This window comes from Tenebrio molitor, chromosome 2 (assembly GCF_963966145.1).
Source record: "Tenebrio molitor chromosome 2, icTenMoli1.1, whole genome shotgun sequence".
In the NCBI taxonomy this organism is placed as follows: Eukaryota; Metazoa; Arthropoda; class Insecta; order Coleoptera; family Tenebrionidae; genus Tenebrio; species Tenebrio molitor.
This window is the reverse complement of record NC_091047.1, coordinates 2814375-2840254: the sequence shown is the minus strand read 5'-3', so window position 1 is coordinate 2840254 and position 25880 is coordinate 2814375. Positions and strand designations below refer to the sequence as shown.

Genomic DNA, 25880 nt, shown 5'->3' with positions numbered 1-25880 from the left:
TCTCGGTTGCAGATTTACGTCGGCAACTCCGACATGTGCACGGGGCTGTGCATGAACGGGGGCATCTGCCAGATACCGTCCCCGCACAAGGACCCCGTCTGCCGGTGCACCAGCACCTGGACGGGGCCCCGATGCGGCGAGCTGGCGGTCTGCGAGAACTACTGCAAGAACGGGGGCACCTGCGACGTCAGCGACGGACTGCCCTATTGCCGCTGTCCCGCGGATCACCAAGGCATCAAATGCGAATACTCGAACGAGCTGGACGAGGCCGTGGCCCGGAAGGACGCCGGACGGGGAATCTTGGTCCCGGTGATCTCGGCGATCGTCGTTATCATCGCCATCTTGGTCGCGTTCCTCGCCTTCGACTACTTCTACAGGAAGAGGCGGTCGTTCTCGCACGAGAGGCTCCAAGAGAACGATTTTAACAACCCGATGTACCAGGACAGGGACGCGGAGCCTTTCACGCTGGACGCCGACAAGGTAATCGATCTGTTGGCAGCGACATCAACTGATGACCGTCCGTGTTTCCAGTCGGGCAATTTTGCCAACCCCGTGTACGAGAGCGTCTACAACGGGACCGCGAGCGGCCGCGGAGAGGAGAAGGCGGTGCTGCTGCAGCACCCCGCCGACGAAGCGCCCACCCCCGCCCCCGAAGAAATCTAGTGACATATCAGATAAAACGCGTAATTAGGTCTATTTTATATTAATTGCTGTGAATTGTGCCATTTATTTTAAAATATTTAGGCAGCTGTATATTATAGCTGTACATACATCTGATGTATTTCTTTGATATTATCGTTGTTACATTGATCTTGCCCGATGTTTATATCGTGTCCGTTAAACGAACAGAATGACGTCCTTGTACATAAAACAATAATTATTGTGACTGATAAATGAATATATTTTTATGCATTGAAAATATTTTGCCAGCTTTATAATGTTGAAAAAACGGCAACGGTTGTGCAAGATGCGAATTGTTCCAGGCAGCTAGACCTAGGTTGTTCGCGAACAAGATGTCGTGCTCAATACTCAGATACGGTAACGATGTTGTAAATTTTCATTTTTAACAGTAGGTGTATGTATGTAGTTTCTTTTTATGTGAAGTTTTATAAAATGAGATGTAAAAATTAAAGTGTCAAAGTACAAACTAGTTTTTGCGTCGCCCTGGAAACTCCCGTTTGATCGATTCTGTCACAAAGATGGACGGCGTGCTCCTGCCCACAGAGATCGAGTTTTACGTCAGCACCATGACCCCCCAAGACATCCACGCCGCGGGATCCAAACAGTAAAGCGAAACACGGTCGCGAATCGATCCAGAGTTTGTGCTTTTAGTTGGTTGGAGTGGCACCAGCGGCTCCAGAAGCTCAACCAGCAGGCGCTGATCGAAGCGTCCCAAGCGAGAGAGGAGCACGTCAAGGAGTCCTTGGTCACTTTCGGGAAAGCGCCAGTTCTGGTACACGAGGCCGTCCTGGTCGACGTCTGGAAGCACAAGGTGCTGCCCCAGCTCCTGAAGCTGGATCCCAACCCCAGGAACACCTTCGTGGCGTACAGCATCCTGTACCACGAGGCCGTCTGCGTGGCGCTGTTGGAGTTGGTGATGTACCACGCCAACTGCTGCGACAGTCTGGGCGACGCGGCCGCGGATCTGTTGGATTACGCTTGCGGCAGCGCCGCGCGGTTGCTCTCGGTCGCGCAGAGCGACGGCGGGACGAGCGAGACAGGGGCGCAGGAGCTGCTGCGGCAGAGGGACAATCTGGCTTTCGACGTGGGTATCAGGTCGCTGTCGATCGTTCGCTACGTGGCGGAGTTTCTGGAGAGGCTTCCGTTGAACGTCTGCTCGCGGATTTACGACACCAGCGACGTGCCGATGTTGTTTGTGCAGCTGTTGCTGGCGCGGCCTTGGGTCCGGGACGGGAAGCTGTACTCTGCGGGGAAGTGGACGAGCTGGGACGGGGAGGCGTTAGGGCAAGCCGAGGCGCAGGTACCAATTTCCACGACTTTCTCCTCCCAGTTTTTTTCCTGTTCTTTCTCCAGGTTTGGCTCACTCTGCGTCACCTCTTGCTGGACCCGGCTTGCCAGAACCATTACACCATCACCGAGTCCCGCCGCGCTCAACTCCTCAAGCTGATGATGTTGCTGACTCCGGTGTTGCTCGATCAACTGTCGCCCCTGATCGAGCTCAAGCAGTGGCTCTCGCACGTGTCGGTGACCGAGCAAGTGGCCAAGAGCCCCAAGCCGATCTTGCTCGAGACTGTTTTGGAAATTAAGGAAAAGATCCTGCAGCAATCCGGCGGTAAATGGAAGAAAATCGCAAAGGAACAGTTGCCGGTGGTGTTTTGTAACGACCAAAAAACCCTGATGGAAGCCGCGCAAACGTCAGTCCTTGCGCAACGTATTTGTAGTTTTTTTACACTTTTTTATCGATTTTAGTTTGAGCGAAGCGTACAACACGGACCTGCTGGAAAAGTTCGAAGTCAAAAAGAAATCAACTTGCGAGCAGTGCGGCAAAAACGCGATTCAGCGGTGCTCGCATTGCAAGAAAGTTTGGTATTGCTCACGTTCGTGTCAAGTGACCCACTGGCCCCAACACAAGGAAGCTTGCAATAAAACACAATAAATTATTAAAGATTTTATTTTTTTATATAAAATAAACGATTACTTCTTAAGGTATTCTTTAAGAACGTCTAGCGCAGGTGATTCCTCGCCATAATCCTAAAAACAAAAACAAAACTGAAGTTGTTGCTACCAACCTGATAAAAACAAAGTTTCTAAAATCTGCCAGAACCGGCCTTAATTAACACAATTGCAAATTGTTGACACTCACCCTGATCACGACGCACGAGCACCCGACGACTTTCCTCGCTTTTCCGGTGTTGTCAATTTTGCAAAGCCCTGACCACTCACCCAGCTTCTTGTTATTATCCACCTTGATCAGCGGAATATTATGTTCTGTGCACAAAGCGGACACGAGTTTTTTGTACATGGGTTCGTCACAATTCTCCGCGAGTACGCACAAAACAGCTTGTCGCTTGTCCAGGGCTTTGGCAGCTTCGTGGAGACCGTGTACGATTCCGTCGTGAATGAGTGCGGTTTTCAGGACCTCTTGCAAGGCTTGGTTGATGTCCATCGCTCCACCAGTCACCGGTGGGGCAACCGGGGTGTCATCACTGAAAACATTTACAGGTTAGGTTCCGTGACCACACTTATCACGTGAAATGGACGTCGGGGGCTCAGGGGCGACCGTCTCAGCAAGGTTTTTTTTATCGGGTAACTCTCAGAAGAGGGAGCCGCCGCAGCTCATCATTTTAGGCGGTATTTGCCCAAGTAAACAATTAAGGTTAGGTACTCACACTTCGACGTCCGACATTTCTGTTGATTTTCTGAAAGAGGAAAAAATATCTGCTTTAGTGAGTCGACAATTTGATGTTCGGGAGCTGGTTTGGTGAAAATCTGCACGATGGTGGCCAGATTTACGGATAAACGAGAATAACGTAAAAATTACCTTGTTACTGGACGTATCCAAGAAGAAGAAGGACTGGTGATTTTTTCGGCGAGCGTTTGTCAACCTGAGACACTGCTGCCAACCCATGTCCGCAGCGGCGAGTTCTACGCTTTCCAATATCATTTTCCTGGAAGTTTTACACAGAATAATAAAATTTGATAACATAATTAGTTTACGGCTGTGATAATACCATTTTAATCGATCATTTTGTTCATAATTACCAGTTTTTTTCCGTTGCTCCGAAAGACGCGCCCTCGAGCGGCGTATTTCGGTACCAGTCCGCATAAAAATACAAGTTTCTGTGACAGATTTTTCACTTGACACAAATTTGTTTACGGTTCGGTGAACGTCCAGATTGGAGTAGCCCCCGGCGCTAATTTGGCAAATAGTATTTAATTACTAGCGTTAAATTGTGACCAGAAAGCCGGCGGGTGTTTTCCAAAAGTGTGCAACATCAAGGTACGTCCATAACCGGAAGGGAGATTGAGGTTAGGTGCGTTTAAAAAAATGTATGCATTGCATTCTAGTTTCGATAATGAAGGACGTCATCGATGTAATGGAACTGCAACGTGAGCGCAACAAACGCATCGCCCCTGTCGACTACAGAAACCTGGACTTCAACGGCGGCTTCACCCCCGCGCGTTTCATCTTCGAATGCGGCATGAAGCTGCAGGGCCAGCCCTTGACCCTCGCCACCGCGGCCATCCTGATGCACAAGTTCTTCAAGGAAGTGGAGCAGTCCAAATACGATTGTTTCGTAAGTTTCGTGACTAAAATCCGTCTAGACTCGTCGGCCGCCCCAGGCCGTGAAAGTCCGTTAACACGTCGATTTACAGCTGATCGCCGCCTCGACTCTCTACCTCGCCGGCAAAGTGAAGGACGACCCCTTGAAAATCCGGGACATAATCAACGTGGCCCACAACACCCTCCATCGCGGCAGCAGCCCCCTCGAGATCGGCGACGAGTATTGGAGCATGCGCGACGCCATCGTCCAAGCCGAACTGCTCATCATGAGGGTGTTAAAATTCGAAGTTTCCATAACGCACCCCCATAAATACATGTTGCACTATCTCAGGTCGATGGAGGGCTGGCTGGGGAAGGAGCAGTGGGGCCAGGTACCCATCGCGAGGACCGCGGCCGCGTTTTTACAGGACTTTCATCACGACCCGAGCATCCTTGATTATCAGCCGCAGCACGTCGCTATCGCTTGCATCTCGCTCGCGCTGCAGTGCTACGGCGTCAGGCTCCCGCTGATCGAGGATAAGGACGACGAGACTTGGTACTCCGTGTTTGTCAAGGACCTCCAGAAGGACAAGCACTGGGAAATCATGGAGAAGATCATGGATACGTACAACAGGGAGCCCGAGACTGCTTAATCGAAGTATTTCCCGTTCTACATTATGATTTAATGTCGACGTTTTTTTAAAGTTGATTTGATAACCAGATGAATTTTCTAATAAACCATTGAAGTGATCCTAGAATTTGATTGGGGGATTAGCCACAAAGGCCACGCAAACAGATTGCGATTCGCTTTGTCTCGCTTTCTTTATCTCGGCTAATCGCACTCGTTAATTTTGCCCACGTGACAATTGAATTGAAACCACCGTACGAATCAATCTCGGACGTGACTTTGGGAAGCGGTCGTTCCGGTCGAAATAAAACTCTGGTAAATTTAATAAGCTCATTTAGTCATCATGGTGGAAGCAGTACATATGACTAAGGAATCTCAGACAGGACGAGCGAGTCAGCTCAGAGTGTTTAGAATATGGCATGTGACATGGCGAACACTTACAATTAATTTCTTGTGTACAAATAACTTAATGAGATTCTAATATTTTTGGTACGATAAGTAAAAAGGCATTATTCGTGCGTAGAGACACCTTACAGTGGAAGTCGGCGTGGCGGGACCCGCCGGGATCGGACCCCGTCGACTTCGTGAAGAAATGGTCGGGACAGAAACACATACCACGATAAACGATCAACATTCAACTTGACAAATAACACATAGGATGAACCGACCTGTTGCTACCTTCTCTCGGAACGGTGAATATGAACTGACAAGCCACTACATAATACACCTAGCTATGTATCTACACATTTAAATATTAGAATTGTGCTAAACTACTCCGCTGGTAGAATTTGTTAGACCAATCACAATCCGTCTTGAATCTCTGCGTGCCTGAATCCGGGTAGTCGCTGAGTCGGGGGTGGTTTAAGGCACATAATAGACCATCGTTTCGCGTTCGTAACCAACCGGTCTAGAATGTACCGTGTCCTGGTGGTGGTGGCGGCGGCGAGTTTTGATTTTGTTTGATTGATTGATTCGATCGTGAACACGTGAGGCACCTAATTTTAAAAATAAATCGAGTCTAACAAACCCCACCCACAACATAAAAAAGTCTGTAGTATTAACTTACAAATTTACGTTTGTTATAAGGACTATTATTTATTTTATTCGACCTTTCACCTGAACTTATGTGATATGAGTAACTTTCGCTTAAAAAGTTACTATAACTAGGGCATATTAAACGGTTTCTCTCGCTCTCAATTCCATTTATCGATACACAAATATAACGTCTAATACTTCCAAAATAAATACTCCATTTCACTTTTTAATATCTCGCGATCGGTGATTTCATTTAGTAGTGTATATTTACTTTATTCAGCCTTAAATGTTATTTATTGCTGTTTGATGAGGTCCGGGGCGCGCGGACCCGCCCCGAACACCACAAACAAACTGATTGTTCGAGGAAATTATCAAACTGTTTCGAAAATCTGGCAAAATTCATTTCAGCACACACGAATATAACACTATAATAAATATGTATATGTATGTATAAAGGAGATGTGTTAACCATTCTCATTTTGTACGATTAACAATTATCAACAAAGACTCACGTGGAGCTCTTCTAGTCTTCCTGTGTCCATAAACTAAATAAACAAAACAATCGTACGCACAACTAAAAACAAAATATATAGCCTCAATATAGAACACCTCGATCACATTTAGTACGGAACATTAAAACCAACAAGGGGGCGCGTCACAATATTTTTGTACAGTACAAGGGGGCGGTTATCAAGCTTTTGCACGTTGATTCGAACAGATTGTGCCAAAAGCCTATCCCATCTACTAACGAATCGCTAATTCACGTACCTGAACGGCAAAACTGCCTCGAAAACACCGATTTCGAACAGAAAACGCAATTTACACAATTATTTTCAAATTGACAAATGACACTAATACTGCAGATGGCGCTGCTCACATTTATTCAAATTCAAATAGTGGCGCCAAATGATTAATATGTATTCGCAGAAATAAATAAATACACTTTACTCGACCAAATTGGAGATCCGTTTTCATTATCACTGCAAATAGAGATAATGAGCAGGTCCAACAATAATTTCTGGTCAATAACACCAGCTCGCTCGTATCGGGTCAACGTTTGGGGAACAACCTCAAAGAATGATTTTTTGACAGTGGTGATTAGGAGCGGTCGTTGAACCCGAGGTTCGCGACCGACACATCCGTACATCGATTTTGATCAGATCTGATTAGTCCAGTGGCGTATCCCGACAAAAATACGAACGAGCGGGTCGATTCCACGCACAGAGCGTACCACCTCACCCGCACGATCGATCCAGAGATTCTCAACTGGTAATTCTGTGCGTGGAACAATGTGCGACGAAGCGCGCCATCTACGATCTACTAAAACGTGGAGTGCGGTACCCTAGACCTGCCTAATCTAATTGACAATACTGGTGGTGTAGCCGATGGATTTATTGCGTGTGTTTTGTACTGACTTTTGGCACAACGTTCGTCGTATTGCTGGAGCACGCTCGTAATCGCCCGGACGCTTCGCACTCAACAATAAGCGGGAGGGGGATAAATGACACTCGAGAAGACTTGAATTGTACAACTTGCATCCAACACACACACACACAAGACTGGGCGTAATGGAGACGGCAGGCATCAGAGGGGGTAGTTAAAATAGTGATAAAAATGGTGTGGCCGCACACCGTCCAGCAGTAGGAGGCCGTCCTGGACCGTCACAACAACAAGCACGAGGACTTCCATAACATTATATACACATGACTAGTAAACTTTGCACCCCGTTTTACAATAATAATGACTTTTTTTTAAGTTTTGCATGTGACGCAGCTATTTGTGACGTAAACACGTTGACTGTTTACTACTCGACATGTAATAATTTGAAATTAATACAAATTGGGGGGGTTGGGATTCGACTATCGTTCAGAGAAGGCGGGAGCTCGGCTCCGTTCATCGGATGTCGCGTATGTTATGCTTTGAGCCGAATATCTTGAGCATTTGTTCTTCGTAGTCGTTTATGTTGCGCTTCATCAGCTGCATGCACGGGCCCAAGAGTCGCTCGAACGCCTCCACGTCCAAGACTGCAACAAAAACCGTCCATCAGACAAAAACACAAACAAACTCGATGCCGCAAACGACCCCGAACAAACATCGCGCGGAACTTTCCCGACTCGCGGCCGACGGATTTCGAGACTCCCTGGATCGCGCCAAATCGAATCTTCGGAGCGAGAAAGTGGATTTGTCAATCCAGTTTTTCAAACACGGTTCGATTCGCATCTGCCGACAAAAAGTTCGCCGCGATGAGTATCTGCATGACCTTTCGGGACGTACTGCTAAAGTAATAAACTTTTATTGATGCACAACTCGACGTCGACTTCCAATTCTATTAAATGTCATCTCGCTCTATTTTTTACATGATTTTACAACGTTGATCATCTCTTCCACGCTCCAATTTAATTCATTCTGCAGGGTTATTATTAGGAATGCACGGTTTAACTGGTTTTACCAGTTGAAGCAGTTCATTTCGTTAATTAGCTGACGGCTGAACCAGTTAAAGAGTCAAATTAACGGTTAAATTAATTCATTAATATCGAATTGTAGACTAATAACTAATTAATCAAGTTCACCAACCATTTAAACCGTACATCCCTAATAATTATAAACGTTTCTTCCGTTGTAGTCGGCTGTGATTTACGGCGCACGTAGAATTTTGTAAATTTGACATTTGACAGCACACGCTTGTCATTGTCACTGTGCAGTTTTCCTTTTTGATCATTTTTCGAAGTATCAATTAACGTGTTCTTGGAAAGTTTTGTTCGTGACTATCTCGTGCAGGACATTAGTTACTGTAATGAGTAGTAAATATTTTCTTTACACCTAAATATAAACACTTTTATTTTGAGAACAATGAAAATGGTTTATTCCCAGAAACGGGATACATTTTTCGTAATGTCTGATTGTTGTGACACAAACAGATTTATTCAAACTGGAAGTGCAAATAAAGGGAAATCAACTGGAAGGATTCCAGAATCTGAGGGACCTGTTGAGGGTTAGAGGAACGACTAGAGCACAACCCACAAGAATTTGGAACATTTGGATGATGTAGAGTGGAAGTCTTTTTACATTTTAAAAACTGCAGGAAAAAATTACACGTGAATGCCGCAATATTGGTCAATGTGGCAAAACACTTTTGAAAATAAACCAAGGACAGTAACCAAGTGTGTGTAACGTAACGGCGAATACGCTTGTTTTTATGCCAATGTTTGTTTTTACCGTTTCCAATAAAACTTTCATCAATCGGACAGACGAAATTTGTTTGGCGATTTGATCTGTCTGAATCATTTCAAGTTAAATTGTCCCTCAAGCAACAACACCAATCGACTCTTAGCTTCAACGGCACAGTACCGTTACGCTGTGCCTTGTAGGCGGCAAATCTGCCAGCCGAAAGTTCAGGGCAACCCTGCAGGTGTCGTCCCACGCGTCATCATCAAAACCGGCGACGACTCTAGAGCGAACCGCAGACTGAACACTTGGCTCGCTCGATTTGGACGTGACTCGGTGACGCTTGCTAGAATCGCAAGTGTGACCGAATCAAAATAATCGGAGGTCAAAGTGTGTTGAACTTCTGTTTCCGATTAAAGATACCCGGCGCGTTTGTCACAATTGTTGTTATAGAAACGGCGAATTAAGCTGAGACGGCGTTCGAGTGGGCGACGAAGCGCCGAGAGACTCGAATTAATTAATATCTATTCACTTTGATTGTGACCACAACGAAAAACATAGTAGGCGCTGTTTAGCTGTGTGCTGCATACGTTTTACACTAAATATTTGTGTGGTGTGAACATGATGTGAAAATGTCAGAATTGTCAAAACTTGACCATGGTAGTAAAGCAATGATTTTAATGTATTTATCAATATTAATAACGGAAATCAATATTTGAAGTAGGAGAAACTAAAAACGTCTGTCTGATTCTGTGATCACGTCTGTTGAAAAGTGGGGTTATATCCAGATACAGACTATTTAACGTAAAAACTTCGAAATCACCTCATGCAATTCTCGATATTAATGAAGAACGAAGGAAATGGTCACTTGGCAGTAAGACAAACGCGAAAAATGCTTGGGGATTACTAAAGGTACTCGTAGGTAATCAGAAATTTCAATTAGCATTGATTGATACAAATATTTTCAGATAAAAACTAATCAGACAGAAAGTTCAAAAAAATGATTTACAGGGGATGAAAAGACAGAAGGTATCAAACTACAACACTTACTAGCCAAAATGTACAACAAAAAACCACAAATAGAGTTAACTTTATTGGTGATGTTCGTCTTTGTGAGTTGTTTTCCCGTTGGCTTCAATAAATGTCTCGAAACAAGTCAATATTAACCGTTTAGTCCCAACTTTGAGAAGACGACGTGGTATTTTCTTTTTGAATTGTAAAATTTTGTACCAAAACTCAATTTTATAGATAAACGTTTGCGCAATTCGTTCTCCGTTCTGTCTTCTGTGAGCGTGACGTTTCTGTCATGTTTCTGTCCAAATGGCGCCTCCGAGAGTTGCCAACTGCGACTGGATTTAGTGTTCTCTAAAATTCCCTATCAATAACCTAGCAACTGAAAAGTTACTAGGGAGTGGTCACAATCAAAATGAATAGATTATACGTTATGATGTCGAGTCGCTCCGCGTGTATAACTGGTTGCATATCATCGCAGCCAGACTCGCAGCTCTTCGGTTGTCTTGACGCGGAAAAAAACCCGACAAGGTTTTGTTGATGTTATGGAATGAATGAATGAATTTTCGTATCGTTCGTTGCGACATCAATTTTTATCCGGACGGTATCGGATGCATGTTCCGTTTGTGGATTTTTTTGTTTTGTTTTGCTAATTGTCCGGTCCGGTGGAGAGGCAGCCCCCGTCGGCGCCGCCTTCCAGTCTCGCCGATTTCCCATTATCGACACTTTTACGGCGATGGTAAACACGCAATAAACGCGCGTTATGTGAAACGAGGAAATTGGCAAAGTGGTCGCCACCAATAATTATCCCGTCGGTTATTATCCACGCTTTCAGCTGTTTATTCCCGATACTCACATGCCAGTTTGACCTCGGCTTCGGCGTACGCCGACGCCGCCCTCGGTCGGTGTGTGACCAGGGCGAGTTCGCCGAAGTAACCGCCCTTGCCCAGGCGGTTGATCTCCACCTCCTTGCCGCTGTCGTCCAGCACGCTGATGATGACGACGCCGTCCTCGACGAAGTACATCCCGTCGGCGGCGTCTCCCTGCTTGATTATCCTGTCGCCCGACGTGTACGTCTTGGGCACGAGGGCGTCGGCAAGATTCATCCGTTCGTACGGCTGTAAAGTCTTTAACATAGGAACGCTTTCGATCAACGATTCGTACATCTTTCGCTTCTTGAACGCCGACTTGAGGAGGATGCGTCTGAAGGTTTGGCGGTCCATCGCCCAGAGGGAGCCGTCCGTGTGGGCCTTGATCGTCGCCGCCCGGGGCATGTTGTACAGGAGGGCTAGTTCGCCGAAGCTGCCGCTGTTCTCGTACGTGTGGATGTGCTTCGGCTCTTGGCCGGGCTCGCCGACCAGGGCGTGGAATATGCCGCTGAAAAACGACAAATCGCAACATGAGAGAGCATCCACGCGCGAACTTATCAAACCTATCCGTTCGCCGACGTTAACGACACTCATTTTTGCCGAATTTGCGACCCAACTTCCGACATTTCCGGCTCGATGGGGCATTCCGTGCTCGTAATCCGACGCGCTGTGCGACATAATTACACCATACCCCCGTGAGGGATGCGACACTTACCCGCCTCGGCCGCCTTTCGCGACCCAAAAGAAACCGCAAACTCGCGCGTGAGCCAAACGTAACCCAACTTAACATTACAATCGGAAATTATTACTTGAGGATAAAACACAATAGAATGGTCTCAGGGTCGTAAAAATGTGTAATGTATGAAAATTACATCGAACCGACATGGGAATAATCGTTCGGTGGTCGATTAATTTTTTATTATAACAATTTCGTTGTTGCCGTAGCGGTGAAAAGCCAATTCAGACGTCTGTGGGCGTATAATGTCTCTTAACGAACTAATTTGTCCGTATTGTCCTCCACATTCATAAAAAAATAGCTTGCGGATTTGACTTTCTGCGATGTATTTTATTAACCGTCGCGTCTAAATTTAAGCTCTCGACCGATCGTAACCGCACTCGATTTACACTAAGAACATCGGTCATAAACAATCCAATCAAGAGAGTGACGGTTGTAACACTGCTTACAATTCGGAAATGTTTCGCCCATTATTGTGTGCGTGTTGGTCGGTGCATTATTTTACGTAAATAGAGATTTGTTATGCGCGGCGATACGTATTTCGTCACAAAAAAACAGAATTTCGTTATTGAAAATTCTCATCTCCGAAGCCGTATCGGTGCTCGATCATCATCAATAAATAATTAATTGGTTTACGGTTGAAAATGTGCAAGCGATGACGTGTTGTGTAAGATCTCGTTTGTCGGATGAACTAGAAAAAGAAACAGTTGTTGGTCTGCTCCCCACTTTGCACGTAATTACAGCGTCCTATTCAGGAAACAATTGCCACTGATTACCTATGACCCGTTTGGTTGAGTGTGCAGACGTGCCAACATCAATTTTTCTCGTTTCATCAGACGTAATCCCGATCCTGACAGGATAATTCGTAAAAACATTAATGAGAGTTGTCTCGCCGTCGATTAGGCAGAGTTGGGTCGTTTTCGGTTATTATCTGTCTTGTCATCGACAGCATTACGGGTTTTTTTATTCACTAATACCCATTGTTCTTACATGATGCGAACGTAATCTCTCTCACGGAAAAAATTCTACATAAAATATCATTTCTCGGATCATCAACGTGTAAACAAAGACCAATAAAATAAAAATTAATGCACAGTTTTAATCATCATTTGCTAGTACGACTATTTTTGTTGTCTATGCGGGGCTGCAATCTCCGCTAATTGAGAGGCAAACAATATTTTCCTTTAAAAAAAAAAACGACTTCATTTTGCGACATAAAAATGTTGCAATCCTGATTACGTTGTTTTCAATTTCATAAATGTTCATTTTCTACGAAATATAGAGCTGAAATTACGAAAAATGTGTTTTTCCTCTTTCTTTTTAATTGGGGTTAGGTTCCCAGTGTTACCACCACAAATTTTTCCTCTCACTAAAAATATGCCATTTTGGTTACATGTTCAAAATTTAATTGAGGAAATCTGGAAAATGCTTTACCTACTGTGTTTTCTCTTGTACTAAAAAGCGAGGTTGTGTTATCAGTGTCGCCCTATCATTGTTTAAATAAAATGTCGTGTTCGTACTTTCAAATTCAAGTCACATTTTGTTTTAAAAAGTGAGGTTAGGCTAACCCTATTTATTTTAATTATGCAATTTTGTCCATATTCATATTGTTGCTAAATGTTGGACAATTTATGAGGTAGTCAACTGCAATGGTTCAAAATAAAAATCAAATCAAAATAAATATCTGTACATATTTCCTTTTCAATTTAAAAAAAGTTACGAGTAGATTGTCATGGTTTCCGTGTAAATTTTCCACGAAAAATCATGAGTTTTCAAAATTTTCCTAATTCAGCATTATTGAACATTTTGCCTCGTATGATTTAGTGACATAAAAATCGCTTAAAAAGACAAAAACAGAATTATTATTCTTATTTCAAAAAATTAGGTTAGATTACCAATGTTTACTATCCCAACATTTTTCTTTTCATAAAAAATCCCTTTTTCCTCACATTTCCAATATGTTGTTATTAAATTGTCCGTATTTTGTGTAATTGAAGATTTTGGATTTTGCTGAAGTAGAAATTTTACGTAACCTGTTTTTTCTTGCACCAAAAAGTGAGAACCATGACTGTCAGCCCCATCGTTCCCTTTTCATAAAAAATTGCGTTGTCGTATTTGCAAATTGTTGATATAAATTATCCACCTTTACGAATTGAACACAAAAAACTACTTTTTTTCTTTAAAAAAATGAGGTTATGTTAACCATAAATGTTCTTTTTAATTATGCAGTTAATCTGTTGTTGATAAATTGTCACCATCGCAGGATTTACTACGTTGTTATTAAATGCTCAGTAGGTATTTTGTGTAACTAAAGATTTTGCTGAAGTAGAATTTTACGTAACCTGTTTTTTCTTGCACTTGCACCAAAAAGTGAGAGTACGCCATGAGTGTCAGCCCTATCGTTCCCTTTTCATAAAAAAAATGCGTTGCAGTCATATTTGCAAATTGTTGATATAAATTATCCACCTTTTACGACTTGAACAGAGATAATCGACTTTGTTTTTTTAAAAAGATGAGGTTATGTTAACCCTTTTGTTTAATTATGCAGTTTTGAAGTTTTGTACATTATCTTTTGTTGATAAATTGTCGACATCTTAGAATTTACTCGAACGCAATGGTCAAAAATAAATAAATATCTGTACCCAACCCCTTTTCCCTTCTTTAAAAAAAAAGTTAGGTTAGATTGTCACAGTTTTCATGTAAATTTCGCAGGATAAATCGTGCAGTTTGGAACATTTTTCTAATTCAGTATTATGTATTGAGCTGTTTGTCTTATGCAATGATTCCGTGACATGGAATGGAAAAAAACAATAAAACTATAAAGTACTCATTAAAAAAAAATCAGGTTACGTCGCCGATGTGCTCAAATATGTAAAATTAATTTAGTTAAAAATAGGACTATCGAATGTTTTCCCCCATCTATTACAACGTTTTCTGTCTTTTACGAGCGAAAAATTCGTCGCGCGACGATAAAAATAAAAATCCCGTTAGCTGATTCTGATTTTACCTAGAAATGCACTAACTCTTCGAGTGACATCAATCGCAATAATCAAAACGCTATTTGTTTAGCGATTCCACTTTCAACACTTCTAGCTCTAGCTCCGCTCCGGTCCCCCTACAAACTCTAAACAAAACCGATAAGATAACAAACCCCGACATGCACAATTTTTTGTTGTTCTCTCGTCCTTACTTTTGTATGACGTAGAAGTTATCGCCGTCGTCGCCCTGTTTGATGACCAGATCCCCTTCCTCGACGACTCTCTCGAACATGGCGTCCAGCACCTCCTGCATCTGTTCCTTGTCGAGGGCCCGGAACAACAGAATGTTGCGCACCGCCTCCGCCAGTCTCTGACGCTGTTCGTCCGACTTGGGGAAGATGACCTTGCTGCCATCGTCCTCGTCCTCTTCGGGGTCGTACGCCTCCGCGAAGACGGACTTGCGACGTCCCGAAAATCGACCGACGGGTGGTTCTGCAACGATCAGAAGCGCCGTCAGACAAACCCCCAACTCGAAAGGGTCGAATTGATCGATCACTTTGACGAACAAACACGGAAAAAACAGTCCGCGGATTAATAACAATTTGGGCGAGGGGAGGAAAAATGTTAATCCCAACCGGGTGCGATTGTGGGGCGCTGGAAAAAAATTGCGCTCGATCGAGGACGCTGATTTCATTGAGGAAAGGCTCGGCTGCCATTTGTGTACAAGTGGGAGCCTTTTAAAATAGAAACTAGACCAGTTTAGAGATTTATCTCGCCTTGAAAGAGTGTTTAATTATAAATATTTGTACTGGTAAACGTACACATCGCTCAAGTCAGACACTTTACTCCTTAAACACTGGTTTACACGTAATGTGGAAACGTTGTTTGTCCCTATTTGTGCTAGAAATTAACGATCCGGTCGGCGGCAACTCGTTTGGTCCAGTTCGCTGCCTCCAAATTGGGACAACGAGAGAAAGTCAACTGTCGTACGGCGACAATTCCATCTCGATCCCTTTCGCAATTAAGACGCGTTTTTTGCTTGTCGAGATTAGAAAAGTTTCAACCTATTACGAAAGTGTGTTGTTACATCTTCATTTCGGACTCGACGGGCGACCGTCTCTCTCGCTTCCAAACAACACCTGTCAAAAACGACATTTATTTATCGAACAAGCAACGACGGCCCATATTAAATCGATCGCCCGGTATAGCACGACCGGCGGCCTTGAACGTGCCTCAAAAACGCGAAGTACAGGTGGTTTATTTAACCTGAAATTTTAATATCGGTGCCTCCGGGATTAGGGCACGGGCAAGTGGAAGGATTTCGGCTGAATATTTTATGGGGACACGAAGCGACGATAAAACGTGCATTAAATCTACATTGTGATAAATCGAATTTGTCGGTAAAAACTGCGCGTTTTACGGTTAAAGTTGTTGATTTATTGACCGGACGGAATGCGGCTCGGGCGTTAGATGAATTTTTCTCCAGATTGCGAAACTCGCGGCCGAGGTGAAACGCGCCGGATTTAGAAATAGGAAAGTACATTACGATGGATTCGAAACAATAAAGCTGCTCCTCCACAACGCTATCAATTTTCCGCCCCTGAACGAATGAAAAAAAGACGCCGTATCGCGCTCATTTCAAATTTGATTACGTTTTATCGTCGCGAAAGTCCTCTATTGCCTGGTCGCACTTCGGTAACAATTGTTATTGGATTTATTTCTACCTTCGCAAGTCGAAAGTTCAATTTTCAATGCCCCTTTTCAAACGACAAACAAACGCTACGAACAGAAAATGTACAAAACCAGTTTTTGAAATACGTTGGCCGCAAGCACCGTTATAATAATCTGAAACAGTAAATTTCATTTGAAACGGGGCAATTACCAAAAAACACTAATCTGAAATATTTTTGTCGGAAAATCTTTAAAAAAAAGATTTCTAATGTGGAATTATGTTCTCCGTGTTCCTTACATGAAATCAATACTTTTCGTTTACTTCTTTCGACGAAAACATTTTCAAAATTCGGATGAAAACTTTTTTAGGTTATGTGCACTTGTGGTCTTTTTTGTTCGTTTATTTTGAGAGAAGATTTCTTGAAGTCTTGTTGAACTAAAAAAAGGTTAACACTACCGCTGACTTATCGATAATTTATAAATATACTCGCAATTAAGGTAATAACATGGTAATAATCGTGTAATAAATAATGATAAATATGCGAACAAAAACAGTACTACCAACACGACTAGTCAATTAGTGTCAAGTTGGCAACCCGATTAGAACTTGATCGAATGACAGTTTACTGCATTTTAAAATCTGTATTATTTTCGAACAGGGTAAATAAAAATGCCGCCATATCGGTGCCATATCACGGCAAATTACTTGAACAAATATTATGTGTATATGCTAAATATTTACACTGTTGACATATGCGTTTATTGTTCCAGTAATTCGATATATTTGAAACCTGATAGTTTGCTTGGTCTCATTTTACTGGGGATATTTGGAAATGAAAATCTTCTGCTTGCGGCCGAATCGTTTAATCAGAGCATCAGTGTTACCAACAAGTGCGAACAAACGTCAAGAAAGAGTGACACGGAGCGACCGGACGCCATCTGTCAAAATCGAACACGACACGAGGAACCCCTCTCGCGGCCCACGTGCGTCAACTTCCAGTTCTCCATTACACTTCCTCCATTTACCCGCCTACATTCTTACAAAGGGTCGAGTCCGCACCGGGGGAATACTCCCGTGGCCCGTCACCGAAACGACCATCCGAAACTCGTCGCCGACGCCTCCTCATCCGTCCCCGGGGGCCGAAATCCGGAAGACAAAACGCGCCGCTTCCATTACACCACGCCGCTGGGGGCTCGAGGACGATCGCCGCTCGCCCGTGCCGGCTTATCAAGTTTCTAATCAATCGCCCGCCGCGCTTGTCTCCTCGGGTGGAACGAAAAGGACCCGGTCGACGGACGGGACCTCGTCCCTGATGAAGGGCAAACGGCGGATCCGACGCAATCCGAACAGCCAGGGAGATGTGAATGTTTTAATGTCTTTAATAAATAAAGGACCTGGTGGTGGAGCGTTCGGCGCTCCAATCTGGCGCTACTTCCACCTGCAGTAATTGATCAGTTCCAGATTTGTCCGTCTCGCTCCGGGTCGTATCTCTCTCGTTTTTTATTTTATGTGTACAGCTGCACGTCCCATCCAAAACACTACAGTCCTCCCCGACGAGGTTAATTAATTTCACAGCTGTTTACATTCTATCACACAACAAAATAAAAATATGTGGTCGCGCCCACGCCTGGCTCGTTTGTGCGATTTTTTCCAATTTCTATTTTTTGTTGTGAGCGTTGCAAATATCTCGTACCTTCTTCAGGCTCCTCGATCAGTTCGGCGGAGCCTGTCATGCTGTTTAAGGATCGCTCCGCGTCGCCCCCGTCTATCGTCGCCGCCAGCAGGCGCATTTCCCGAATTCTCGCACCGTTGCACTTCTTGTCGCGAACGCGAACTCGTCCGGTGCGGTCTTTGCTTTATTGCTACTTTTTACTTTTCCGTCTGTTTTCCTCGAACGCTAATTGCGATGACGGGGAAAATCATGTCGATGCAGTAGCGGGGGCAACCGTGTTCCTTCGTCGCCCAGGCAACGTAACTTTGCACTCGTAAAATTTTATATTCGATTCGGATTTAATTTCCACGGAAAAATGTTTTCCTCATTTAATAACACTTTTAATAATAAAGCTGCGAGCTCGCGCTGCCGGCGGGTCAGGCGCCGAGCTCGTTAGGGGAGCGCGGGGGCGGCCGCTTTAAATTTCCCGCTAATTTACGCGTGTTCCAGGGGCGCCACTTCCGCACCATTATTTTTCACCCCGCCAAGCGACCTGCTTCAAAATCCAAAATAAAAATCGACCACAACAATCGTTACGCCGGGTTTTAACAGTCCATTCGTGCGAAAATGTAGGCGTAAAAATTTGACATTTCAAACAACCTGACGCGGATTTCGGTTGGTACCCGTGCGGTTGACAGCTCAGTCGGACACGCCACCAAATGTCACTTGTCTGTAAATTGGATTTTTGTTTTGCTAGGTGGACAATAAAATGAAAATCTGGTCTTCGACCATTTGACCCACGGACTGTGATTTATTTAAGCCTTTTCCTTGCGTAAAAATGAACAAACGGGCCACCTTGGGCTGCGACAAAGTCCCAAATCTCGAGTTCCGCTTTCGGCAAACGAATAACAACTCAACTTAGAAACAACTCATCTCATTTATTCTCACTTCTCTGAATGTGACATTTCGGGGCCAACACACACATAGAATATAATATTTTGCATCCCATCCTAACGCATTCGTTAATTACGCTACACGTTCGCACGAATGTACTTGAGCACCTGAAAGAAAAGTGAGATGGAGAAACAGTTGGATTTTGGCGCTCGAAGGGCGTGAGACCGGGGGTGAAACGACAACGAACTGACCTTCTTCCCTGGATAGGGTCGACTCGTCCGGCGAAGATGCTGTGGTTCCGGCCTGGTCGAACACTATAGCAGTGGTGCGGGTCTCTCTGAGCCTGGTGAAGTAATCGGCTGCGTAATTGACGACGTCTCCGGGCTGCTCCAGCAGGTAGCTTATGGTGAACTCGAGAAGGACCTCGCGTAGATCATCTGGGACTTGGATGCGTCCTTGGCTTCGACTCATATCTCACAGGCGATAACGCTACGACGTATGGATCTGCCAAAAAACAAACATTGAGACGGTTTCGGCGAAATTCCGACGGCAGAGGTGAGGCATCTACCAATTTGGGATTTATTCGAGGATCAGGACGCGGTCGGAGCAACCGACATGGAACGGTCTTTTAAAAGGGGATCCTGAGGATACAAAAACGGAAAATTTTTCACACTTCTGGCCACAACGGGAAAAATATGAACACCACATGAAACTGTCACCGCTAGCGCTTGTCATGGAACGTCTATTTTGACGTTTGTCGCTCCGGCCTCCAACAGCCGAAAGCCGCCCAACAACAATAACGCCAAAAGTGAAAACACAAGAAAACCGATCGGTTTATTGTTTCGTCCAAAATTTTTTTACAACAGAGCATCCAGCATGTTACACCTCATTATCATTTAATACGTTATCGCGTCACCGTGAAAATACGACTCATAAATTTTAAATAAAACGTTAGAACACACAATATTGTGCCACTCTATTCCCACTGCAACGCTCCTGTCTTCTGTTGCAATCCCACCGTCTCCAATTGTCTCTTCCACTTTATTCCCGGACTCTTCTCACTTTTTCACTCTTTATTTTTCAACGCAACAACAAACATTTGCGTCAAGATACGTCACCCTCTTCCTACAGCTCATTAGACTTTCTTCAGCTCCGGACTTCTCCTTGTTAACCGTGATAACGCACTCTTCGCGAAAAACATCGTTTTGCAACAACAAACGCGTTCCAACAAGCAACTATTTGGCCATTACAGACCTAACAAAACAAATAATATCAATTTTGGTCGCGTTGCCTTGTCCAGTCCTACCAACCCGATTGCAAATCTAGGAAATTTGTATCCCGTTGCCAATCACGATCTGACAGATGACAGCATCGTCCCAGATATTTTTCCAAATTATTTCTTTAACTGCATCAACGTACTGCAACCATTTTGTTGCAAACGTTTCTTAAATAAAAACTCTGATGGTCTAGCTTTGTTTGTTGCCGTTCGAGCCACCCCACAATCCTTGGCTATAAATAGGTGAAAAAAAACCCACTTGTGTAAGCCATGTTCGTTTGACGTTCTTCTTCCTGGTAGCGGAAGCGGCACTAAATAGGTCGCATTTTTTTCGTGGAATCCTGTTCGTTAATAATTCAATCTGTGACGTCCCGATAAGGACAATTCGCATGTCGATCGATCGGGAGCGTATCGACCGAAAAAAACACGTGAAAATCGAAATGGCTGACGTCCGTTGACACAACAACCTTTGGACGAACGCACCGGATCAGAATCCACCTGACCGCGTCACCGCAATAAATAATAACCGTCCTGGGAACCGTTTTTTTACGGCGAACGATTAATTTCGCCGCCGCCGCGGTGGCAAAGTCCGCTCGCAGTCGCAACAGAAAACGAGCGGCGGCTGCGAAAGCGACGAGTCCTTGCGGTTCTGCCGAAAAAACGGAAGAAAAAAGGGTCGCAGGCGTCCCTGACCCGGTTGTCGGGTCGGTGGGACGGCGCGTCGCCGCCAATTATCGAACCGCCGCCGGCCACCTGTCAAAATCGACGTGACTGACGGATTGTCGAATTGGAATCGAAAAGGACGATAACAGTCAAAAATCGTTCGATCCTCGAGGACCGTCCGTTTTAATTAAGCGATGCGTTCGCTGTGTCAACAAGACCCACTAAATTAACAGATTGTCGTTCCGGGGGGGCCGTGGTGTGCGCAACCGTGCATGCTAATGTAATCCGGCAATTTGAAAACGTTTTTCTGCTGACGTCAGTTTTGACCACCGAAGAAGATCCGACCGACGAGTTCGCACGGGACGCGCCGCGTTCGGGTGTCGAATAGTCCGGAGGCCTCCGTTCCGGGCCGGAAAAATCAATCCGGCGGCCGAAATTTGGAGTGTCCCTTTGCCCGTTTGAAATCCACCGAACCGTCATCTTGACACCCCCAATCGATACGTTTAATAGCGGCCGGGGGCGTTCCGCTGGGACGACTCCTGCAACCTGCACTCTTCACGTGTGCCACTTCTGCCGACGGTAAACACCGTCTCGGCCATTATCTCCGTAATTTATCGTCGACAAAACGGACTTTATTAGATTTCGTAACGTGAACGACTTTCTTGGGAGACTTTTACGGCGAAATCGTTACGGACCGTTCGTTTTTAATTGGTGTGGAGATGCATTCGTCTCTCTGAATATCAAACGAATTACGTCTTGCGGACGGATTTAAATGAGGGCCGCGTGGTCGTTCGCGTGGCCATTATTAACCTTAATTGGATCGGCGGTCGCGAACCCACGGCTCGGCTCCATCTTGCCAAAATCAAAACGCCATCTTGCGAGCCTCAAAATAAGACTGTCAAACGGCCAAGACGACAAGAACGTCGATCACTTGACACTGGAAAATGTTTGCCTGGAGGATGATATTAAAGCCGAGGAGGAGACTCATCCATTATCAGATTTTTACGCCGGAGCGAAATTACGCTTTCGGGGGAAAGAAAGCCGATCCGCGGATTGGGAAAGCTGACGCAGACTTTTCAAATATGTTTGAAAAAAAAATAAAACACTAGCGACCTTTAATACGCACGCATAATACACATAATATCATGCCCATTCACTCCCTTGAAATAATTTTCATTCCTGGAAACACCTCTGAACTACTGTTTTACCGATTTTCTACGTCACATTTGCCATTTGACAGAACACCATAATAAGCTAAAGAGATTAGAAGGTTTTCTAGTCTAATTGGATGTTTTATCCTTTTTGAGAATCTTTCAATTGTAAAACGTTTTACTGTCGCTCATCTATGTACAACTTTATTAATATCAAGATATTTTCAGCAGTTTCTCTCTTATTAAAAAAAGATAAAAAACAAGTTTTTTAATCAGTGTAAGTGGGTCTACACAGCAAGCACCAAAAAGAAAAAAAATCATACAAAAAATTTGAAATATAACTAGATTCGTCACTGTAAATACATAACGGTGTTTTTTTAAATGTGGCGTCGAAGTTGGCGTTGAAGAGTCGATTGTGAACACACCACAGGATTACAACTCTGATACGCTGTTTAAATCTAACCTCACTTTTTGCGTTGTTTGTTTTTAAGACGAGTGGTTCATTCACAATCGACTATTCAACGCCAAATTTAAAAAAAAAACACCCTTTACATAATAAACATAAACATTTCAAATTCATAAATAATAATTATAACAATAATAATGGGAATGGGGACATTTTGTAAATTAACCATTATTCATTGTATTTCTTTTGTGAGCCAAAAATAGAAAAAAACAAAATTTTGACTTCTTTCTGGTATCGGAGAATTTGAAGTCAACAGGTTACGTAGATTTTGAGATATTATGGCATCCAGTTTTAAAAACATAGTTTTGCAAAAAGCACATTTAAAGTTCTTTCGTACCTATAAGTCATTCACGATCTTTTTGGGACCGAGTTGGCTATGACCATCTAGTGATTTTGTTGGCAGTACCTGGGTGATAACTAAGTTCCCTAAAGGAAATTGACACTTTTTGTGTTAGGTTAGGTTAAATTAAATTAAATCGTTTAATAGAAATTTTTTATCGTATAAAATTATTTTGGCAATTTTGACTGTTCCTTTGACGGAAATTTAAATTATTTTTACATACGTAATAAATCATTTGGTTTCTTACGATTAAAATAATAAATCTGGCAATGCGGTGGCAAGAAAATGTCGAACAGACACTGACAGAAAAAAAATTGCATCCGTTGCATCACTGAGTCAGTTAGTCCAACATGAAAAGAAAAAATCATAGCCAACTCGGTCCCAAAAAGATCGTGAATGCATAATACAGTTACAGGATTTTTTCAAACCACTGTAAATTCATCAATTTTTGAAATTTCCAGATTTTCAGACGCATTTGCGAAAATCTATTCTTTCTAAAGCAACGAGAACAAATATTTTTCAAATTCCTAGACTAGAATACCGTCACCTCGACCGTCACAGTCCCCACACATTTTAACATTATCATGTTTTTAACCTGTCGGTGTCTCAAATGTCACTGCGACTCTCCAGATAATTTTGATTGGTGGAAACACCCCTGAACTACTGTTTTAGCAGTTTTTGGATCACATTTGTTACTTAGCACAAAACCAGAATAATCTGTTGTAAACATTAAAAGCTTTTTAAATCTCTCTCCAAATAGTAAATTGGAGACAGTAACATCTGTTTCGTTATTCCCTCTGTAGTCTTTCTACAACGGTAAAATAATTTCCACAATTTATTTTCCTTTTACATCGTTTCCAGCAAAGGTCCAAATTTCAGTCTCAATGTCATTTCTGTCAAGATAGTACCAACCTGCTGCCGACGAATGTATTACGGAAAATAAGGTAATACGGAAAGTGGGGCTGTAAATGTGTGTTATTCAGTGGATAAAATTGTTTAAAAAGCTCGAAAATGGGGTAAAATTTGAGTTTTATGAATGTGGACGCCATATTTAAAGCAACACTGTCATTTCGCATTCCATACTCACTAGATTATTTTGTCGTCGGTAAAGAGAGTGATTTCGGAGGCGGCCGTGAGCCCCGAGACACCTACATATTGAATGATCTTTTCAATTTTCCAACTTAAGTGCAGAGAAACGCTATTTGCATAGCAAGCAGTCGTAAATGCTTTTAAATTGGGTCCCCATCCCGTCGACTTTTCCATTTTTGTGCGAAAACCCCCAATCGCGGTCGCATCAATGTATCGACCCCCGTCCGGGGTACCCAGCCTTGTCGTTTTTCGCCCCGACGCGTCCCAATTGAGATGACCCCTTTAATGGCCGTCTGAATGAATTTGTAGGAACGTGTGACCACACTAAACGGCTATTTCCTGTTTCCGCGCGGCCGTCGGGGTCAATACGGCGTCCGCGAGACCGCCGCCGCACGCCTGCTCTGCGCCCGAACGACTTAACCTCAAAGTGTCGGATGTGGGAGTCGCGGGGGCTGGGAGACCGCGGGGCGCTCGTACCTGAAGTGCGGCGACCGCGATGCGGTGCTTCCAGAAGACGTCGGCCCGAAGCTTGGGTGCCGTTCAGTCGCGCCCCCAGCGCGCTACCATCGAGTGTCCGGCTCTGGTTCAGGACGCTCTTCCCGCGTCTACCATCACTAGAAACCAACTAAACCGACACCATCGAAGCGGCACACCGAACTCGCGACCTGTCAACTCCCAGCCAGGCAAGCCCTTCGCTGCGGCTGCTAAAATGGAGGTTGTCCAGAACCGGATCGCTGGTTTTCGCTCGGAACGACGTCGGTCGGTAAGCGGCCGCCAGATGCGTGGGTCAGGGGGCCTCTCACTGCATTTTCACCGCTGGGGCGTCACTCGTGCACCAACCGACTCTCGGCCGCGATAATCAATGATTAATGATCGACTGACACTTCGAAAGATGACAGGTGGAAAACTAGCGGCGATCGGGAAAACTACTTGACCGGCAGACAGTGGCGGCGCGCCGGAGCCCTCGTCGGACTTGTTCGGACCGCAACTTCGCCCGGATTGCCGACTTGACACCGATAAGAACGCTAAGCCCCCGGTATTAATAGCAATGGCGAAAAATAAAATCGATCATGTGAGCGCCGCCACACCGAGTGATGCAAACGTCGTATTTATAACGACGCATCTGCGCCGATTATTCAACAAATTCCGTTAATCCACCGAGTATTGCTTTCCCGCCGACCAAACGGCACTTTTCTAGGTCCTCAGCTACCGCCACCAGGTGGCGCTCTGCCAACTTAATTAATTCATCACGACAAACTCGTGCATTTGTGGGGTTTTCTTTGTGCCGAACGAAAATCGATCCCACGTTCTTACGCAATTTTTAAATTATTTAACCGGATACGAAGCAGCCCCATAGCTTCACGCGCCAACTGACATTTTACACCCAGTGGCGTATCGTGCGGCGCGGGACTTCCCGCACAGCTCTGCCTAATTATGCAAACACGCTCTTTAGCGGCCAACTTCACTCCACTAACGAGTAGGTCAAACTTGTTTGCGCGTGTTGTTAATTAAGAATCGACACGACTCTTACCTGATCGGTTAATTATTCAACTGATAAACGCGGAAAAAAGAAAATAAAACTCGTGGGACATCCCGCGAGCTGAACCGCTTGCGGTTTATAATTCACTGAATATAGCCGCAGTCGCGTGCTATAAAATCGAGAAGCGTATAATTATAGTCAACTTACGTACAATGCGTCCATTCACAAACAATTGCTTAAATTTAACTGTGAAGTGTCTAAAAGTGTGAGAAAATGACGGTGGAATTATTTAGTTGGTCCGTTTTTAGCGAGCGGTGTCATAATTTATGATCGGATCGTTTTGAAATGGTGCCAACGAAAAGTTGTAGCTTTTGAAATTTAATTAAATGTTTGTCTGTTGATGCATGTTTACGTAACGCATTTTAGAAAAATAAAAAGTTTACATAGTTGGCGATCACAAATAAACTCGGAAGGATAATTAATTGGCAAAAATAAACTAGTCGGAGTCGAATTCGTCCGTCGACAGCGCATTTATTTAAGATAAGAGTGAG

General features: G+C 44.1%; 5 protein-coding genes across 8 annotated transcripts in view; 3 read left to right on the top strand and 2 right to left on the bottom strand.

The window, feature by feature from the left end:
* Positions 1-1147, top strand: part of LRP1 (LDL receptor protein 1) — a 33916-nt gene extending 32769 nt beyond the window's left edge. The window contains exons 19-20 of the mRNA XM_069039264.1: positions 13-480; positions 532-1147. Coding sequence (XP_068895365.1) covers positions 13-480; positions 532-663 — 600 coding nt within the window. The 3' untranslated portion in view covers positions 664-1147. The remainder of the gene's footprint in view (positions 1-12; positions 481-531) is intronic.
* On the top strand, positions 1145-2666 carry Zmynd10 (zinc finger MYND-type containing 10). Its single transcript, XM_069039337.1, has 4 exons — positions 1145-1285; positions 1333-1981; positions 2035-2375; positions 2431-2666. Exons 1-4 carry the CDS (start codon positions 1200-1202, stop codon positions 2615-2617), a joined length of 1263 nt encoding a protein of 420 aa, XP_068895438.1. The 5' UTR covers positions 1145-1199; the 3' UTR covers positions 2618-2666.
* Positions 2617-3629, bottom strand: RpS12 (ribosomal protein S12). The gene is made up of 4 exons (XM_069039402.1): positions 3503-3629; positions 3351-3380; positions 2825-3167; positions 2617-2712 (listed from the first exon to the last, which is right to left on the bottom strand). Exons 2-4 carry the CDS (start codon positions 3365-3367, stop codon positions 2656-2658), a joined length of 417 nt encoding a protein of 138 aa, XP_068895503.1. The 5' UTR covers positions 3368-3380; positions 3503-3629; the 3' UTR covers positions 2617-2655.
* Positions 3630-3768: 139 nt separating this feature from the next.
* koko (cyclin-Q) lies at positions 3769-4975 on the top strand. The gene is made up of 3 exons (XM_069039383.1): positions 3769-3961; positions 4030-4259; positions 4339-4975. Exons 2-3 carry the CDS (start codon positions 4038-4040, stop codon positions 4876-4878), a joined length of 762 nt encoding a protein of 253 aa, XP_068895484.1. The 5' UTR covers positions 3769-3961; positions 4030-4037; the 3' UTR covers positions 4879-4975.
* Positions 4976-5171: 196 nt separating this feature from the next.
* On the bottom strand, positions 5172-25403 carry Pka-R2 (cAMP-dependent protein kinase type II regulatory subunit). 4 transcript variants are annotated; one of them, XM_069039353.1, is made up of 5 exons: positions 25381-25403; positions 19116-19368; positions 14860-15139; positions 10921-11441; positions 5172-7912 (listed from the first exon to the last, which is right to left on the bottom strand). In XM_069039353.1, exons 2-5 carry the CDS (start codon positions 19333-19335, stop codon positions 7782-7784), a joined length of 1152 nt encoding a protein of 383 aa, XP_068895454.1. In that variant the 5' UTR covers positions 19336-19368; positions 25381-25403; the 3' UTR covers positions 5172-7781. The 4 variants fall into 4 exon arrangements, with proteins under 4 accessions (XP_068895454.1, XP_068895452.1, XP_068895453.1 ...); XM_069039351.1 differs by lacking the exon at positions 25381-25403 and adding an exon at positions 24327-24910; XM_069039352.1 differs by lacking the exon at positions 25381-25403 and adding an exon at positions 19433-20179.
* Between the last annotated feature and the right edge of the window lie 477 nt (positions 25404-25880).